General features: G+C 48.3%; 1 protein-coding gene across 1 annotated transcript in view; it reads right to left on the bottom strand.

Annotated features, from left to right (window-relative positions):
- LOC139230264 (guanylyl cyclase C-like) overlaps positions 1 to 19,281 on the bottom strand; it is a gene marked incomplete at its 5' end in the record, with an annotated part of 252,495 nt that overhangs the window by 182,923 nt on the left and 50,291 nt on the right. The window contains 2 exons of the mRNA XM_070862094.1: positions 2,582 to 2,649; positions 9,616 to 9,728. Of these exons, the coding sequence (XP_070718195.1) occupies positions 2,582 to 2,649; positions 9,616 to 9,728 (181 nt within the window). The remainder of the gene's footprint in view (positions 1 to 2,581; positions 2,650 to 9,615; positions 9,729 to 19,281) is intronic.

Here is a 19,281-nt window from a genome sequence, read left to right as displayed (position 1 = left end):
AACCCTTTCAAGCAGTCCAGATCACAATAACTCGCTGCATAAATAAAATTCTCCTCATCCTACCTCTGGTCATTTTGTCAAATACTTTAAATCTGTGACCTCTGATTGCCGACCCTTCTGCCACTGGAAACTGTCTCGCCTTATTTACTCTATCAAAACCCTTCATGATTTTGAACATCTCTAATAAATCTTTCCTTAATCTTCTCTGCTCTAAGGAGAACAACCCCAGCTTCTCCAGTCTCTCCACTTGCTGAAGTCCCGTATCTCTGGTCCATTCTGGTAAATCTCCTCTGCACCCTTTCCAAGGACTAGGGGGCATCATGAGGTCATGCGAGGTTCTATCTTTCTTTTGTGTCTTTTCTTTTCTATCTTCCTAATGTGTGATGCCCAGAATTGAACATAAGCAATGATTTCTGAAGGGTTAGCATAACTTACTTGCTTTTGTACTTTATACCTCCTTTATATAGAATCATAGAAATTTACAGCACAGAAGGAGGCCATTTCGGCCCATCATGTCCGTGCCAGCCGACAAAGTGCTAACCAGCCTAATCCCACTTTCCAGCACTTGGTCCGTAGCCCTGCAGGTTATGGCACTTCAGGTGCACATCCAAGTACTTTTTAAATGTGGTGAGGGTTTCTGTCTCTACCACCCTTTCAGATAGGGAGTTCCAGATCCCCATCATCCTCTGGATGAAGAAAGTTCCCCTCAAATTCCCTCTAAACCTTCAACCAATTATTTTAAATCTATACCCCCTAGCTGTTGACCCCTCTGCTGAGGGAAATAAACCCATCTTATCCACTCTATCTAGGCCCCTCATAATTTTATACACCTCAATAAGGTCTCCCCTCAGCCATCTCTGTTCCAAAGAAAACAAACCCAGCCTATCCAATCTTTCCGCATTGCTAAAATTCTCCAGTCCAGGCAACATCCTCGTAAATTTCCTCTGTACCCTCTCTAGTGCAATCACATCTTTCCTGTAATGTGGTGACCAGAACTGCACGCAGTACTCTAGCTGTGACCTAACTAGTGTTTTATACAGTTCAAGCATAACCTCCCTGCTCTTGCATTCAATGCTTTGGCAAATAAAGGCAAGCATTCCGTATGCCTTCTTAACCACCTTATCTACCTGGCCTGCTATCTTCAGGGATCTGTGGACCTGCACTCCAAGGTCCCTTTGTTCCTCTAAACTTTTCAGTGTCCTTCATTGAATGTGTATTCCCTTGCTTTTATAAATCCAAGTGCTTTTTTTAACACTCTTCTCGTCTTGTCCTGGTACCTTCAAAGATTTGTGTACATGAATCCCCAGGTCTCTCTGTTCCCACAACTCCCTACTTGACCCACCTTTCTATCGATGCAAAGTCACTCATTTACCATACACCCTCCTTCAGTGGTGAAGGTTGGCCAGTCTGGGTTATCCATACACAGTGCCATCTCCTCCATCCTACAGGATATGGTCGGCTGGGTAATGTAATGTATGCACCTGTGAGTATGCTCACAGGTTTGTAGAGCTGTTGAACTTGGCCTGGAGGGTGTTGCACGGAGCAGTCCCGTGCAATAAGTTTTTAAGTTGGTTCACGGACTCCCAGGCCGCCTGTAATTTCTGCGGTCTGGAGGAGTCCGTTTTCCACGTTTTTATTGAATGTGCGAGGTTGCAGCCCCTCTTCCAATATTTGAAGGGGCTGCTCCTCAAATTCTGTTGCACTTCAGTCCCACATTCCTGATCTTTGGGCACCCTGTGTGGAGGGGAGCGGGTAGGTCCGAGGGTCTCCTCGTAGGACTGCCCCTGGGCATGGCCAAGGGGGCCATCAGCCGGTCCAGGCAACGGGCGGTCGAGGGGGTTGTTCAGCCCGGCTGCCTGCCTCTCTTCCACGGTTACATCCGCGCCAGGGTGTCCCTGGAGATGGAGCACGCGGTGTCCACCGGTACGCTCACGGCCTTCTGCGAGAGGTGGGCGCCACAGGTACTGGAGTGCATCATCACCCCGACAACCAAATTTTAATTTGATCTTAATGGCTAAAGTTTAATTTGCTTAAGTTGGCAGTTTTTGTGCTCCCCCCTCCCTTTTAGCCAGGGGGCACTTGTATAATTTGTGTTTTAGTGCCCTCAAAAAAAAAACAAGGGGACACTTGAAAAGTTTTTGGAGTGTGCCCCCTCCCCTCCGCCCTTTTAATCAGGGGGGGCACTTGATTACTGATACAACAAAATAGTTGTAGAGCTGTTGAGTTGGGATGAGGCAGGTGGTTGTGAGCCTGGTGGATGAACTGGTAATGTGTAGTCTGATTGTTAAATCTTTGCTAATAAACAAACTCGTTCTTAATAGCAATGTGTTGCTATGAATTCTTAAACAAAGATCCCATGAAGCAAATACATGACAGGTAATTTGCCACCTAATTATGTCGTGCAAAAGTTCAGGGATCTGGTGCACGTATCGCCTCCTCCTCCGGTATACACGCAATCCGAGTCTCTAACAACCTCAAGCCTGAAAGTAAATCATTGTAACCATCTGCAATAATAATATTGATGTGCCCCTCTCACTCCAAGACAGAGAGCAACTCGCACCGTTAGGAGGTAGAGACTTACGAGACAATCTGATAGGTCGCATAGGTGCATGTTGGACCCAGAATTGCACAACCCAACTTCTCAGCGTTCTAGATCCAGGAATAAAAAGAGAATCAGGGTCAGAGGTTGTCAATCTCACTGGTGCACTCCCCCTTCTCCTCTCACTGTGCACTCACTCCAATTACGAGGCGCCTTTGGACAATGTAAAATAATACATGTTAGCGTTTTGAGGATTGTTATATATGCATACTATAGATATACTATATGCATATTCTCTGTGTAGTCACTGTATAGTTGCATAACATGGAGACTTGTTTACTGGAGGTACCATCAACAAGGTTCACACTGTATACACTATGCTGGCACCACCAGAGGGTGCAACTGATGGAGGCCCAGGGGTCACCTGTACACCACAGGTACCCAGGTATAAAAGGGAGTCCATGTGGTATCCTCAATATGGAGTTATATTAAATAGACTAAGGTCACTACAGTTCAAGTGTAATACTTTGCCTCGTGGAGTCATTTTCAGAGTATCTAAAGACATTACAATTGGCGACGAGATTACGGACTTTCACGTGAAAATAGCTTACGTTGCAGCAGTTCACCGATGGGAATGATTGGTACGCCTTTGTGGAGAGGCTCAACCATTTCTTCAGAGCAAACATCCTGGCAGGCGATGATCCGACCATGCTGGCTAATAAGCACAGAGCTATCCTGCTCACCAGTTGTGGGTCCACCGTCTATAGCCTCGTCAGGGACTTGCTGGCGATCCAAGAACAACTCAAACCCAAAGAGAACATCCTAACAGCCAGACACTGGTTTTACACCCATCAACGGCCTGAAAATCGCAAAATATGTTGCAGGCCTCAGGAGGCTGGCGGCACCTTGTGATTTCAGCAAACACCTCACCGAAGCGTTGCGGGATATCTTTGTCATCGCAATTGGCCACGAGGGCCTTCTTCACAGGCTACTATCTGTGGATACCAGTCACACTGCAGAAGGACATCACCATGAGCCAGCCATTCATGACCTCGACCTGCGGCTCTAGGCGGATGACTCATCCTCAGGACTCAAACCCGGCAAGTACTGTACACAGACTGGCGCCTTTTAGAGGCTGAACTGTAGAACTTGAATCTCCTCAGGTGAGGCTCCCGAGTCCCTTAACTCTGAGTCCGCTGAGGGGGGCTAATCGGTTAGCACCATGCTGGCGTTGCGGAGGAAATCACCAGGCTCACCAGTGCCGTTTTAAGGACTATGTGTGCAAAGGGTACAGCACAAAGGGCTACCTCCAGTGAAAGTGTAAAAGAAATATGACTCGCTGTGTCGATGAAGAGTCTGCAGATGGTCATGAATCAAACACAGATTATGAAGCGATAGCCAGAGAGGCAGCTCAGCCCCACGACGAGGTATAAAGAATGATTACCTGCACCACAGAATGTTCCCCGTTGAGAATGGAAGTCGAGATAAACGGCGCTCCAATCTTCATAGAGGTGGACACAGAGGCGAGCCAGTCAGTAATGAATCAAGAAGCCTTTGAGAGGCTATGGGACAATCCAACTGAACGACCCAAGTTGGTCCCGGTTCTAGCAAAGCTGCGCACCTACACCAATGAGCTTATCCCAGTCGTTGGTAGTGCGAATGTTAAGGTACTCCATTAAGGCGCGGTGCACAAGTTACCACTGTGGATTGTTGCAGGTGATGGACCAACGCTACTCGGAAGAAGGTGGATGGAAAAGATCCATTGGAGCTGGGAAGATTCCATCCCTCCAGCGATCGACATCCCCCTCGCTCAGAAGCAAAGCAAGCCCCCACCTGAGGTTGGATCTGGCACCAGAGAGCAGACCAGCACAGCACCCGAGGCACAGACCACTCAGCACGACTGCGCGGAGATGGTCCAGCTGAGACAACCCGAACGCACCTTCCAGGCTCCAGTGGCAGGACTCCAGAGGAAGGAAATCGGATCCAGAGGTGACTTCCCAGCTTCGGTGGCAGAACCCGGGGAGAAGAGGATCACAGCAGCCGACATCGTGGATGGAAGAAAGATGGCGCCCAAACCACGAGGTGAAGCGCTGAAGGAAAAGATGGCGCCGGCCAGACCACGAGGTGCAGTGCTGAAACAGCAACACGTGGTACCCAGCGAAGAAGAGGATTGGGGTAAAGATAACAAGGCTCTCTTAAAGGAGGCCAGCAACCCACCACACTTAAAGGGACAGTCCCACATTCTCACTCAATGTAATAACAACTGTGAGCTAAATGTAAAGCTTGTAATTGATGATCAGAGTTTTATACCTGTAATAAGCAAAGACAAGTCGGGCGATTGCGATCAGATCTACAGTTTATCCACAATAAGCAATGAAACGTTGTGCGATGCAGGATTTTAACTGTATTCTGATTATGTAGCGAGCAAACACCCATCGGAAGCACACAGGTTCAGTGGGCTACCCGATGCTGTAGCCTGCGCCCCTGGGACCAGGGTGATGCACCACGGAGTGTGGCCACAAGCAGCTAAAATAGACAAGTGATCTCAGGAGGGCAACGGCACCGGTATCGATACCCTGCCAACCGCCACGAGTCTGAAAGAGCAAACTGCACTAAGGCGCAGCCCCCAGACCCCATTGACGCCAAGGCTACACCTGGGAGCGAGGGGTCACCCACGGCGGTTCTCCCAATTGGGACCGGGACCAGCCATGATCCCTAGCCAACTAACGCCCAGGCAAGCAAGTTAGCAGCTCCCTGTGCACTGCTAGACAATTACTCCTCTGGGAGCAAGTGTCCCGGGACACAAGGAGAGGACAGGGAGGTCACAGGCATCTGTGAACCTGCCCGACGCTAGGAGCAATGGCAAAGGCCCTGAGAGTGGCCAACCGGGTTCCCACTGCCAGCACCGGGCAGTGCGTCGCCACCAGGCTACCTGGACACCATCCAGCAGCTCTGGAACTAGCTTGTCCTCATGAACTGGTGCTGACCCCAGCACTGATCCCAAAGGTGTACCATCAATGAATGTATCTCACCAGTCAAATGTACCACAAATGCAATGATGTAAATGCAAATTTCCTTTTCTGGACTTGAATGTATATGAATGTATATAAATGTGATGAGCCACCAGCATGATCTACATGTGAGGAGGAAAATGGATGTATGTAGCCATGGACACACACATGGATCACAACCAGAACCCCACTGCATCATCGAACCATCCCAACTGGGAACCACTACCCAACGTTGTGGCAATAAGAACTTGGGGGTTAACAGGGAGAGAGCCAAGCCAAAGCATAGCCAAGGTGCAAGGGCTATTGGCACTTAAGTCTGGGGAGAGCCAAGCCAGAGCACATAGTGCAAAGGTATTGGCACAAAAGACTTCGGGGAGAGTGATGTTATATATGCATACTATAGATGTACTCTCTGTGTAGTCACTGTATAGCTGCATAAGATGGAGACTTGTTTACCGGAGGTACCATCAACAAGGTTGATACACTATGCTGGCACCACCAGAGGGTGCAACCAGAGGGTATACCACAGGTACCGAGGTATAAAAGGGGATCCACCATGTCGTATCCTCATTCTGGAGTTATATTAAATGGGCTAAGGTCACTACAGTTCAAGTGCAATACTTTGCTTCGTGGAGTCATTATCAGAGCATCGAAAGACATAACAAGGATAATGCAACAGTTTGTCCAATTCTTTACCAGAAGGTGGTTAGAATGTGGAACTTGCTACCACAAGGAGTGGTTGAGGAGAATAGCACTGGTGCATTTAAAGGGAAGCTGGATAAGTGCATGAGGGAGAAAGGAATGATATGCTGATAGAGTTAGATGAAGAGGGATGGGAAGAGGCTCGAGTGGAGAATAAGCACCGGCATAGACCTGTTGGGCCGAGTGGTGTACATTCTGTGTAATTCAAAAGGGGTGAAGATTTTTCTTCAGTTGGATTAACTCTCACTCTGAATGAGAGTGACATTCCATCACCAGGCTCCTGCTGGCGGTCAGTCCGTCTTTTCCCTTTCAGAAGCTGATGCATTTTTTGTGCATTTCTCTATGTCTGTTTTTGTTCTATATTTACGACAGCCACAGCTCTTCCTTTTAACCACAGGGATGGTCAACCTGTTTGATGTGATCCCACTGATCTACATTACTCCCAAAGTGCTCTACTCGGAACTCCTGCACGGCAAGCGAGCCCCAGGTTGGCAGAGGAAACGTTTCAAGGACACCCTCAAAGCCTCCTTGATAAAGTGCAACATCCCCACAGACACCTGGGAGACCCTGGTCAAAGACCGCCCCAAGTGGAGGAAGAGCATCCGGGAGGGCGCTGAGCACCTCGAGTCTCGTCGCTGAGAGCATGCAGAAAACAAGCGCAGGCAGCAGAAGGAGTGTGCGGCAAATTAGACCTCCCCATCCACCCTTTCCTCCAACGATTGTCTGTCCCACCTGTGACAGAGACTGTAATTTTCATATTGGACTGTAGAGTCACCTGAGAACTCACTTTTAGAGTGGAAGCAAGTCTTCCTCGATTTCGAGGGACTGCCTATGATGACATTGGGTCAGCCTTTGGGTGGCAATGTTTCTTTTATTTGTTCTTGCGATGTTGAGTCCTGAGAAGATGGTCCTGGGCATTCTTCTTGATGTGCAGCCCTTGTGCTAATGGCGTTGCCCATACCACAAGAGTGATAGAGTCGAAGGGTACAGGAGGAACCAGGTTGATTGTCACACGGGAGGGGACTACCTGATCGATATGAATCACATTCTGCACCTTGTTGGCCCCACCCGACTCATCAGACCCTGCAGAACTAACAGCCCCAGAAGAAGCCTCTTTGATGGGTGGCTCTGGGAAGGCAGGAGCAAATATAAGTGGATATCCCTGGATTTCACATTCTGTGCGGCAGTGAAAGAAAGGGTTTCAAGCCCTCGGTCCCTCAATTTGAGGTCAACAACCTATCCTGGACTCCAAAGGTCCCAAACGTCTTTGTTCTTAGGAGAACTTTCCAGATGGTACCATTACAGCTCGTAATAGGTGCTGTGCAACCCCCAGGTTGATCAACCTGCGGATGCTCACTGCCTTGGCTCACACAAGGGATGTCCACTTGGACAAGGTCCTCGAGGAATCTGTGCAACCCATGGAAATGACTCCCAGCCTTCAGAATGGAGAAAACGGCAAAGAAATGCCGTAGAAAGACTCACCTACGGTATTAATTCACAAATATTTGCTTTTGACCAAGTCTTTGGTCACCTGCATTAACTTCTACTTATACGGCTTGGTGTCAAATTTTTATCTCGTAACATTCCTGTGAAGCACCTTGGGACATTTCACTATGTTAAAGGCGCTATATAAATACAAGTTTTTGTTGTTGCTTTTCGGGCATTCGATAAAATAGAACAGATCACGTGGACTCAAGCAGCCCTGGAATTGGTCCAACAAGTGTAAAAGGCATTTTAAAAATTATTCATTCATGGGATATGGGCGTCGCTGGCAAGGCCAGCATTTATTGCCGATCACTAATTGCCTTTGAGAAGGCGGTGGTGAACTGCCTCATTGAACCGCTGCAGTCCGTGTGGTGAAGTGCTCCCACAGTGCTGTTGGGGAGGGAGTTTCAGGATTTTGACCCAGGAGGAACGGCGATATATTTCTAAGTCAGGATGGTGTGTGACTTGGAGGGGAACATGGAGGTGATGGTGTTCCCATGTGCCTGCTGCCCTTGTCCTTCTAGGTGGTAGAGATCACGGTTTTGGGAGGTGCTGTCGAAGAAGCCATGGCGAGTTGCTGCAGTGCATCTTGTAGATGGTACACACTGCAGCCATGGTGCGCTGGTGGTGGAGGGAGTGAATGTTTAAGGTGGTGGATGGGGTGCTTTGTCCTGGATGGTGTCGAACTTCGTGAGTGTTGTTGGAGGTAGGTGGAAAGTATTTCATCACACTCCTGACGTGCCTTGTAGATGGTGGAAACACTTTGAGGAGTCAGGAGGTGAGACACTCGCCGCAGAATAGACAACTGACTCCAAACTCCATACAATCCTGCCCAGCACTCCACCTAGTGGATAAACTGCAATTGCAGTGTGACCAGGGCTTCTTTGGGAGAGTGGGGGCGCCATTGATGTGTTGCACCCTATTAATTAAATAGGCAGGACCCAGCAACAGGATCGCAGTTCAGAACTGTAATGTATGCTCACAGGTTCCAATGGAGTGCTCTCTACGCGGGAGTCCTCCCTTTATTTATTGGGGACTTGCCCTGGAGGGTGTTGCATGGGGCAGTCCCGTGCAATCAGTTTTTAAGTCAGTTCACAGACTCAATTTCTGCGCTCTGGAAGAGTCCGTGTTCCATACTTATGTTGAATGTGTGAGGTTGCAGCACCTGTTCCATTATTTGAAGGGGTTGCTCCTCAAATTCTGGTTGCACTTCAGTCCCACACTTCTGATCTTTGGGCATCATGTGCGGAGGGGAGCTTGCAGGTCGGAAGGCCTCCTCATAGGACTGCTCCTGGGCATGGCCAAAGGGGCCATCAGCTGGTCCAGGCAGCGGGCGGTTGAGGGGGTCATTCAGCCCGTCTGCCTGCCTCTCTTCCACGGTTACATCCGAGCCAGGGTGTTCCTGGAGATGGAGCACGCGGTATCCACTGGTACACTCACGGCCTTCCGCGAGAGGTGGGCGCCGGAGGGACTGGAGTGCATCATCACTCCCGGCAACCAAATTTTAATTTGACCGTTTATTGTTAAAAAGTTTTATTCGGTAATTTGTCAGTTTTAGTGCCCCCATTTTTCAAGGGGCACTAAATTTATTGTTTTGCTTTAAAATAGTTGTAGAGCTGTTGAGTTGGGAGTGACTTGGCCAGTCACGTGATGTTCACAAGACTCAATAAAACCCCAGCCAGTTGGGTTCGGGGATCTACGATGAGGCAGGTGGTTGTGAGCCTGGTGGATGAACTGGTAGTGTGATTGTTAAACCTTTGCTAATAAACCAACTAGTTCTTAACAGCAATGTGTTGGTATGAATTCTTAAGCAAAGAACCCATGAAGCAAATACATTAAAAGAACTAACCGTGCTTGTCTGACTCACAGTGTACTCACATATAACTGCTTCAGATTCTCCACACCTTCACAGGTGCTCGTGGGGCAGCCTTTGGATACATACAGTGCTGTGTCAAAACCATCAAATGATGCAGCCAAGGTGACATTAGAACCTACAACATAAACACAATTCTGTTAGTTACTTTATCACCAAGTTCTCCTCCCTTTGAAATTGGAGATTTTTTCATCTCAAGTGGTCTTTCTTTCTGTGAGTCCAGACAATGAGAGCCACCAGATTACTCATCCATTGGGGTAAAGATCACTCATTCATCCATCGCCTATCCCCCTCTCTCTATTTCTATCCCGCATACTCCATCATTCTCTCTATCACTCTATCTCTCTCTATCCATCTTTCCCTACCCCTCCCTTTCTATTCCTCTATCTCTCTCTATTCCTCTCTCGAGCCCTCCCTCTCTATCCCTCTCTCTCTACTCCTCTCCCTCTTCCCCTCTCTCTACTCTCTGTAACCCTCACTCTCTCTATCGTTCTCTCTCCATCACTCTATCTCTCTCTACCCCTCCCTCTCTATCTCTCTCTCTACCCCTCCCTCTCTATCTCTCTTTACCCCTCTCTCTCTACTCTGTATCTCTCACTCTATCCCTCTCTCTATCCCCCTCTCTATCTCTATCACCTTCTCTCTCTCTATCCCTCTCTACCCTCCCTCTCTATCCCTCTCTCTCTAGCCGCTCTCTCGCTATCCTCTCTCACTCACTCTATCTTCTCTCTATAACACTCTCTCTCTCTATCCCTCAATCCCTCTCTCTTTATCCTGCTCTCTCTCTATCCGTCTATCCCTCTCTCTCTATCCCGCGCTCTCTATCCCGCTCTCTATATCCCGCTCTCTGTCTCAGATTAATGTCCCTGTGAAGTAAAAAGGAAACTGTTGATAGCAGAGGAAACATGACCTGAAAAAAGCAATTCTGCAACTTTGAAAGTCACTTGGAAAAACTCAGAAAGGAAATCAAAAATCCTTTGATAACCTGAGTGGATATACCTCCCCGGTGAAAAACACTCACCATGTCATGGCACATCATTCCATAGACTCTGGATCAGTTCCTATGGAGTGGAGGGTAGCAAATGTAACCCCACTTTTTAAAAAAGGAGGGAGAGCGAAAACAGGGAATTATAGACTGGTCAGCCTGACATCAGTAGTGGGTAAAATGATGGAATCAATTATTAAGGATGTCATAGCAGTGCATTTGGAAAGAGGTGACATGATAGGTCCAAGGCAGCATGGATTTGTGAAAAGGAAATCATGCTTGACAAATCTTCTGGAATTTTTTGAGGATGTTTCCAGTAGACAAGGGTGAACCAGTTGATGTGGTGTATTTGGACTTTCAGAAGGCTTTCGACAAGGTCCCACACAAGAGATTAATGTGCAAAGTTAAAGCACATGGGATTGGGGGTAGTGTGCTGACGTGGATTGAGAACTGGTTGGCAGACAGGAAGCAAAGAGTAAATGGGTACTTTGCAGAATGGCAGGCAGTGACTAGTGGGGTACTGCAAGGTTCTGTGCTGAGACCCCAGCTGTTTACATTGTACATTAATGATTTAGACGAGGGGATTAAATGTAGTATCTCCAAATTTGCGGATGACACTAAGTTGGGTGGCAGTGTGAGCTGCGAGGAGGATGCTATGAGGCTGCAGAGTGACTTGGATAGGTTAGCTGAGTGGACAAATGCATGGCAGATGAAGTATAATGTGGATAAATGTGAGGTTATCCACTTTGGTGGTAAAAACGGAGAGACAGACTATTATTTGTGAGCGAGTGTGGTCGGGATCTATTGGCCAACAGGAGGTGTGATAAGCGGCTTAGTAGGGAACCCCCTTGGATTCTGAGCATTCCCTGTTTGATTATCTGCGCTGCTCGTTCCGCCTGGCCATTTGAGGCCGGCTTGAATGGTGCCGTTCTGACATAGAACAAAGAACATAAGAATTAGGAACAGGAGTAGGCCGTCTAGCCTCTCGAGCCTGCTCCGCCACTCAACAAGATCATGGCTGATCTGGCCGTGGACTCAGCTCCACTTACCCACCCACTCCCCATAACCCTTAATTCCATTATTGGTTAAAAATCTATCTGTGACTTGAATACATTCAATGAGCTAGCCTCAACTGCTTCCTTGGGCAGAGAATTCCACAGATTCACAACCCTCTGGGAGAAGTAATTCCTTCTCAACTCGGTTTTAAATTGGCTCCCCCGTATTTTGAGGCTGTGCCCCCTAGTTCTAGTCTCCCCGACCAGTGGAAACAACCGCTCTGCCTCTATCTTGTCTATCCCTTTCATTATTTTAAATGTTTCTATAAGATCACCCCTCATCCTTCTGAACTCCAACGAGTAAAGACCCAGTCTACTCAATCTATCATCATAAGGTAACCCTCTCATCTCCGGAATCAGCCTAGTGAATCGTCTCTGTACCCCCTCCAAAGATAGTATATCCTTCCTTAAGTAAGGTGACCAAAACTGCATGCAGTACTCCAGGTGCGGCCCTATACAGTTGCAGCAGGACCTCCCTGCTTTTGTACTCCATCCTTCTCGCAATGAAGGCCAACATTCCATTCGCCTTCCTGATTACCTGCTGCACCTGCAAACTAACTTTTTGGGATTCATGCACAAGGACCCCCAGGTCCCTCTGCACCGCAGCATGTTGTAATTTCTCCCCATTCAAATAATATTCCCTTTTACTGTTTTTTTTTCCAAGGTGAATGACCTCACATTTTCTGACTTTGTATTTCATCTGCCAAACCTTAGCCCATTCGCTTAACCTATCTAAATCTCTTTGCAGCCTCTCTGTGTCCTCTACACAACCCACTTTCCCACTAATCTTTGTGTCACCTGCAAATTTTGTTACACTACACTCTGTCCCCTCTTCCAGGTCATCTATGTATATTGTAAACAATTGTGGTCCCAGCACCGATCCCTGTGGCACACCACTAACCACCGATTCTCAAATCGAAAAGGACCCATTTATCCCGACTCTCTGGTTGATACCATTTCCTGCCATGAAGTCCTGGAATTCAGCACTTGTAAAGCATGGGCCATTGTCGCTGACCAAGACGTCCGGTAGACCATGGGCGGCGAACATTGCCCGTAGACTTTCTACTATGGCAGAGGATGTGCTTGAATTGAGAATGTCACACTCGATCCATTTGGAGTAGGCGTCTACTACAACCAAAAACATTTTTCCCATGAAAGGACCTGCGTAGTCCACATGGGTGCGTGACCATGGCTTGGCGGGCCAGGACCAGGGGCTAAGCGGGGCTTCCCTGGGCGCATTGCCCAGCTGAGCACACGTGTTGCAACTGCGAACACAAAGTTCCAGGTCTGCATCTATGCCTGGCCACCAAACGTGTGACCTGGCAATTGCCTTCATCATGACAATGCCCGGGTGCTCATTGTGGAGTTCTCGGATGAATGCCTATCTGCCCATCTGGGGCATGACTACTCGGTTTTCCCATAGAAGGCAATCGGCCTGAATCGAGAGTTCATCCTTGCGCCTGTGAAATGGTTTAAATTCCTCAGGGCATGCCCCGTACATGGCTGCCCAGACCCCATTCAGGACACATTTCTTGATTAAAGACGGTAGCGGGTCTCTATTTGTCCAGACTTTGATCTGATGGGCTGTCACGGGTGAGCCTTCGCTTTCGAAAGCTTCAACAGCCATGACCATCTCAGCAGCATGCTTGGTTGCCCCCTCAGTGGTGGCTAGTAGGAACCTGCTGAGTGCAGTCTGTGCCGAATTGTATTGTCATGGGCGGCTAACCTGAGTGTCCACCTCTGTATGCGGGCCGACGCATTTGCATTTATGGCCTTGCTCTCGGCCAAAAGGGACGTTAGGAGTTTGTGATCTGTCTCCAGCTCAAATCTCCTGCCAAACAAGTACTGGTGCGTTTTTTTAACTGCATATACACATGCGAGCGCTTCCTGTTCTACCATCCTGTAGCCTCTTTCTGCCTGGGACAGACTTCTGGAGGCATAAGCTACCGGCTGTAACTGACCCTTGGCATTCACATGCTGCAACACACACCCGACACCATAGGACGAAGCATCGCACGTTCAAACAAGTTTCTTACATGGGTCATATAGCGTTAACAGATTGTTGGAACATAACAAATTGCGTGCTCTATTAAAAGCCCTTTCCTGGCTGTTCCCCCAGACCCAGTCGCGACCTTTGCGTAGCAGCACGTGTAGCGGCTCTAACAGCATGCTCAATTTGGAAAGAAAGTTACCAAAATAGTTCAGGAGCCCCAGGAACGAACGCAGCTCCGTCGTGTTACGGGGTCTGGGTGCTCTCTGGATCGCTTCCGTTTTGGACGCAGTAGGTCTGATCCCGTCTGCTGCTATCCTCATCCCCAGGAATTCTGCCTCTGGAGCTAGGAAGACGCACTTCTCTTTTTCAGTCGCAGACCTACCCGATCCAGTCTGCGTAGCACCTCCTCCAGGTTGTGGAGGTGTTCTTCAGTATCGCAACCCGTGATGAGGATGTCGTCTTGAAAAACCACCATCCTTGGAATCGACTTGAGGAGGCTTTCCATATTTCGCTGAAAGATCGCGGCGGCCGAGCGAATCCAGAACGGACATCTGTTGTACTCAAACAACCCCTTGTGTGTCGTGATGGTGGTCAGCTTCTTTGACTCACTCGCCAGCTCCTGGGTCATGTAAGCTGAGGTCAGGTCCAATTTTGAAAAAAGTTTGCCACTGGATAGCGTCGCAAAGAAGTCTTCCACTCTCGGTAGCGGGTACTGGTCTTGGAGTGACACCCGATTGATGGTGGCCTTGTAATCACCACATATCCTGACCGACCCATCTGCCTTGAGCACCGGCACAATCGGGCTCGCCCAGTCACTGAATTCGACTGGCGAGTTGATGCCTTCCCTCAGCAGGCAGTCCAATTCGCCTTCAATCTTTTCTCGCATCACGTACGGCACCGCTCTGGCCTTGTGGTGTACTGGCCTGGCATCCGGGTTTATGTGAATCACTACCTTGGTCCCCATGAAAGTGCCAATGCCGGGTTGAAATAGTGAGTCAAATTTGTCCAGGACCTGTGAGCATGATATTCACTCCACAGAAGAAATTGCATTGACATCGTCTCATTTCCAGTTCATGACAGCAAGCCAACTCCTCCCCAGCAGTGCGGGACCGTCCCCCGGGACAATCCAGAGTGGCAACATATTCTCCGAATCTTTGTGGGTCACGACTACCGTGGCGTTGCCTAGCACCGGAATGATCTCTTTTGTATATGTCCATAGCTGTGCGTCAATCGGCAATAATTTTGGCCTCCTGGCCTTGGATGCTCACAACTTGTCAAACTCATCAGGGACTGGCTGGCCCCCGTGTCTAGCTCCATTGATACTGGGATGCCACTGAGGAGCACTTTCATCATTATCGGTGGCGTCCTGGTGTATGAACATTATATATGCTCCTCATGAACTCGCTGAACTTCAGTTTCCAGCGATTTCCCCCAGTATTCATTTGGCCTTGTAGGGCTTACATTGGGCCCGTCCTCCTCGTAATCAACCTGGCTGCAGGCTTCCTGCACATACGCGCCAAGTGACCGCTGATGTTGCAATTTCTGCAGGTATATTGCTGATACGTGCAAGCTGTGGCTGTCTGTTTGCCTCCACACCTCCAACATGAGCCGTTGTTGGAAACAAAAGGTCCATTACCAGTCGATCATCTCTGACTGTCTCTGTAACTGTCCTTAAACGCCATTGACAGGTGTTGATGGCCCCATCACTGGCCGCATTGTCCCTTGCGATGGCAATGAATCACCGTTCAGCTAACCATTGTCTTTGTTGAATTCCCCCTTTGGGTTCGACTACATGCTCGGGCATGTCCGACTGCCCCTGTCTGCCTGGAGAACTGTGTGCCGCATTAACAATGTTGACTCCCTGTCCATTTGCTGCATTTAAACCAAGATTTTTGTCAAACATCATTCTGGTCTCTTCCTCCCCTGAGATAACTGTCTGGGCCGTTTCCAGGGTCAAGTTTTTATTCTCAATCAGTTTCCTGAAAACCCCAGCATGCCCAATGTCCTCAATAAAAATATCTCGCAGCATCTCCGCTCTGCATGCATCTGGGAACTTACATAGGCTCGCCAGTCGCTGGAGGTCTGCCACGAAGTCTGGAACGCTTTGCCCTTCTCGCCACTGGTGCGTGTAAAACCGGTGTCTCGCCATGTGCATGCTGCTCACCGGTTTAAAGTGTTCCCCGATCAACTTACTGAGCTCTTCAAAAGTCTTGTCCAACGGCTTCTCTGGCACTAGAAGGTCCTTCATCAGGGAGTACGTCCTGGATCCACAAACCGTCAGGAGATGAGCCCTGCGTTTGTCGGCGAATCCTGTCCCAGCCATTCCTTAGTGATGAAACTTTGCTGTAGTCTCTCAATAAAATCGTCCCAATCATCACCAACACAGTACCTCTCATCTCTGCTGCTAGTGGCCATGCTCGCGTGGTTTAAATCCCAGTTTCTCGTCGCCAATAATATGTCCTTACTATACAGTACAAATGCACACGAGGCCCATACTAGAGAGAAGGTCACTCTGTGACCAGTCCTTTATTAGCCAGCACTGAAGTGGAGAAGATGGGTGGAGCTTCCCCTTTTATACCTGAAAGTCCAGGTTAGGAGCGTCTCCCACAAGTTCACCACCTAGTGGTCAGTGTTCTCACGGTGAACAACTTAGGTCAGTTTATACATGGATTACAATGACAGTAGAATACATGACAGCCCGTAGCCCTGTAGATTACGGCACTTCAAGTGCATATCCAATTACCTTTTAAATGTGGTGAGGGTTTCTGCCTCTACCACCCTTTCAGGCAGTGAGTTCCAGACCCCCACCACCCTCTGGGTGAAGAAATGTCCCCTCAAATTCCCTCTATAACTCCTACAATTACTTTAAATCAATACCCCCTGTTTTTTGACCCCTCTGCCAAGGGAAATAGGTCCTTCCTATCCAATCTATCTCGGCCCCTCATAATTTTATAAACCCTTGGACATGTGCCAGTGAATATTTTATCATTCAATCTTCGCCATGGACAGTCCAGTCTTCCTCTCATCCAAGTTATAATCTTCCTTGCTGCACCTGCGTCTACTGGTCAGACTAACTTGGTTAGTCATCATATAGTTAGTCCCACCCCCTTCCTCTTTTCCCGTAGTCCTGCAAATGTCCTCCCCTTCAAGTATTTATCAAATTCCCCTTTGAAAGTGGCCATTGAATCTGCTTCCACCGCCCTTTCAGACAGTGCATTCTAGACACTAACAATTCGACGTGTAAAATAATTTCTCCTCATCTCACCACTGGATCTTTTGCCTTAAATCTGTGTCTTCTGGTTACCGATCTTGGGGCTGGATTTTCCGGTCCTTTGCGCTCTGGGTTGCGCCCCGGAGCGGCGTGAAAGGCGGCGTTGAGGTCACCCGCGTCCCGCCGCGATCCTCGGGTCAAGTTTTGCGGCGGCTCTGAGCAGCACCGCCGGGAAGAGCTGCGCCGGGTGTGCGACACCTCTGGTTGCGACACCGGCAGGAGTTTTGAATCTTGCCCGACCCGTCCGCCCGGAAGTGCGCCCGCAATGACCGATTGGGAAATCAGTGTGGTCCGGCATAGCCGGTGGCGCAGAGGAAGGTAAAGGACTCCGAAGGCAAGTGCGAGTGTTTGTTCTTTTAACTTTTTTAGCGATTTGTGTTGTGGTGGCGTGGGCAATGTTTTAGGAATATTTTTGTGTATTTTGTTGAAGATTTCCCCCACCCCCACCCCCGGGCCGCTCTCGGAGTGCACACTTTCGTTCGTGAGTTTCCCATCCTTGCGCCATGAGAGGTGTACAACGCCTCCCTTATTGCTGCGACCCTGATGCAGGGCCCAGATGCCCAAACTTATCTACTGAGGCGCAAACTGTTCCCGGCCGGTAACTTTCCCGCCCCGCCTCCATTTTCACCCTGAAAACAGAAAAAGCTAAAATCCAGCTCTTGATGTCAGTGGAAACAGTTATTTACCATTCATGATTTTGAACACCTCCACTGAATCTCCCCTTAACCTTCTCTGCTCTGAGAAGAATAACCCCATCATAACGTATAACATTATTATGTATGTAGGCACTCTGTTAATGACTCCACGAGGCAGGGGTATGGTACTTAAACTGTGAAGACCGCAGTCCTTTATTGCAGCTCCGAGAGTGAGGACACCAAAAGGTGAGCTCCCTTTTCTACTGGGTTACCTGCAGTGTGCAGGTGACCCTTAGGTCTCCAGCAGCAGCACCCTCTGGTGTACAGGTAAGGTGTGTACAGGGTGAAGGTACATTCAGAGTTACAGTACATCATAACATTGTAGGCATGCATACATAGCAATTATGAGGGGGCTTGACAAGGTGGATGGAGAGAGGATGTTTCCACTGATGGGGGAGACTAGAACTAGGGGGCATAATCTTAGAATAAGGGCTGCCCATTTAAAACTGAGATGAGGAGAAATTTCTTTTCTCAGAGGGTTGTGGATCTGTGGAATTCGCTGCTTCAGAGAGCTGTGGAAGCTGGGACATTGAATAAATTTAAGATAGAAATATACAGCTTCTTAAACGACAAGGGAATAAGGGTTATGGGGACCGGGCAGGGAAATGGACCTGAGTCCACGATCGGTTCAGCCATGATCGTATTAAATGGCGGAGCAGGTTCGAGGGGCCGTATGACCTAATGCTGCTACTATTTCTTATGTTCTTATGTTCTCCAGTCTCTCCACATCACTGACGTTCCTCATCCCTGGTACCATTCTAGTAAATCTCCTCTGCAGCCTCTCCAAGGTCTTGACTTCCTTCCTAAAGTGCGGTGCCCAGAATTTAACACAATACTCCAGCTGGGGCCTAACCAATATGATTTTTAAAAGTTTAGCATAACGTCCTTGCTTTTGTACTCTACGCTTCTATTCATAAAGCCAAGGATCCCGTATGCTCTTTTAAACAGCCTTCTCAACTTGCCCTGCCATCGTCCAAGATTTGTGTTCGTACACCCCTCTGTCCCTTTAAAATTGTACCATTTAGATTATACTGCCTTTCCTCATTCTTTCGACCAAAATGTATCACTTCACACTTCTCTGCATTAAATTTCATCTGCCATGTGTCTGCCCAGTCTGTCTATGTCCTGATTTCTGCTACTATCCTCCTCACTGTTTGCAACATTTCCGAGTTTCGTGCCTGTAATATATATAGCTCCACCCAGTGGACTACTGTGGCATTGCAGCCATTGCTATTTACAAGAATAAGCAGGTCACCTGACTGGCTTCCTGAAGTTATCAGCCATCTTAAAGCCTGTGAGTTTGTGAGATCGTACCGAAAATATATCATTTGGCGACGAAGGATAGGATAATCGGATAACCTAGTTGAAATTTTTGTTGGTGGATGATTCAGTCAACTGACAGAGAGACTTTGAGAGCTTCTCTATTTTGATTAACAGCTAAAAATCCAAGGTAAATTACAAGCATATTTGGCTGAACTGCCAGAGTCCAGATGGGCACCTATGGGAATAATAGGGCGCTTGGGGGAGTTTCAACGCGACTGTGAAAGTTTTGGAGCATATGTAGAGTGGCTAGAAATGTTTTTCACCGCAAGTAGTATCATTGAAGTTCCCAATGATGAAAACCATAACCGGGGGGTGCTGGAAAGAAAACAGGCTATTTTCTTAACTGAAG

Source organism: Pristiophorus japonicus, chromosome 19, assembly GCF_044704955.1.
Source record: "Pristiophorus japonicus isolate sPriJap1 chromosome 19, sPriJap1.hap1, whole genome shotgun sequence".
NCBI lineage: Eukaryota > Metazoa > Chordata > Chondrichthyes > Pristiophoridae > Pristiophorus > Pristiophorus japonicus.
The sequence above is the reverse complement of the archived record's forward strand: the minus strand, read 5'-3'. Positions and strand labels throughout refer to the sequence as shown.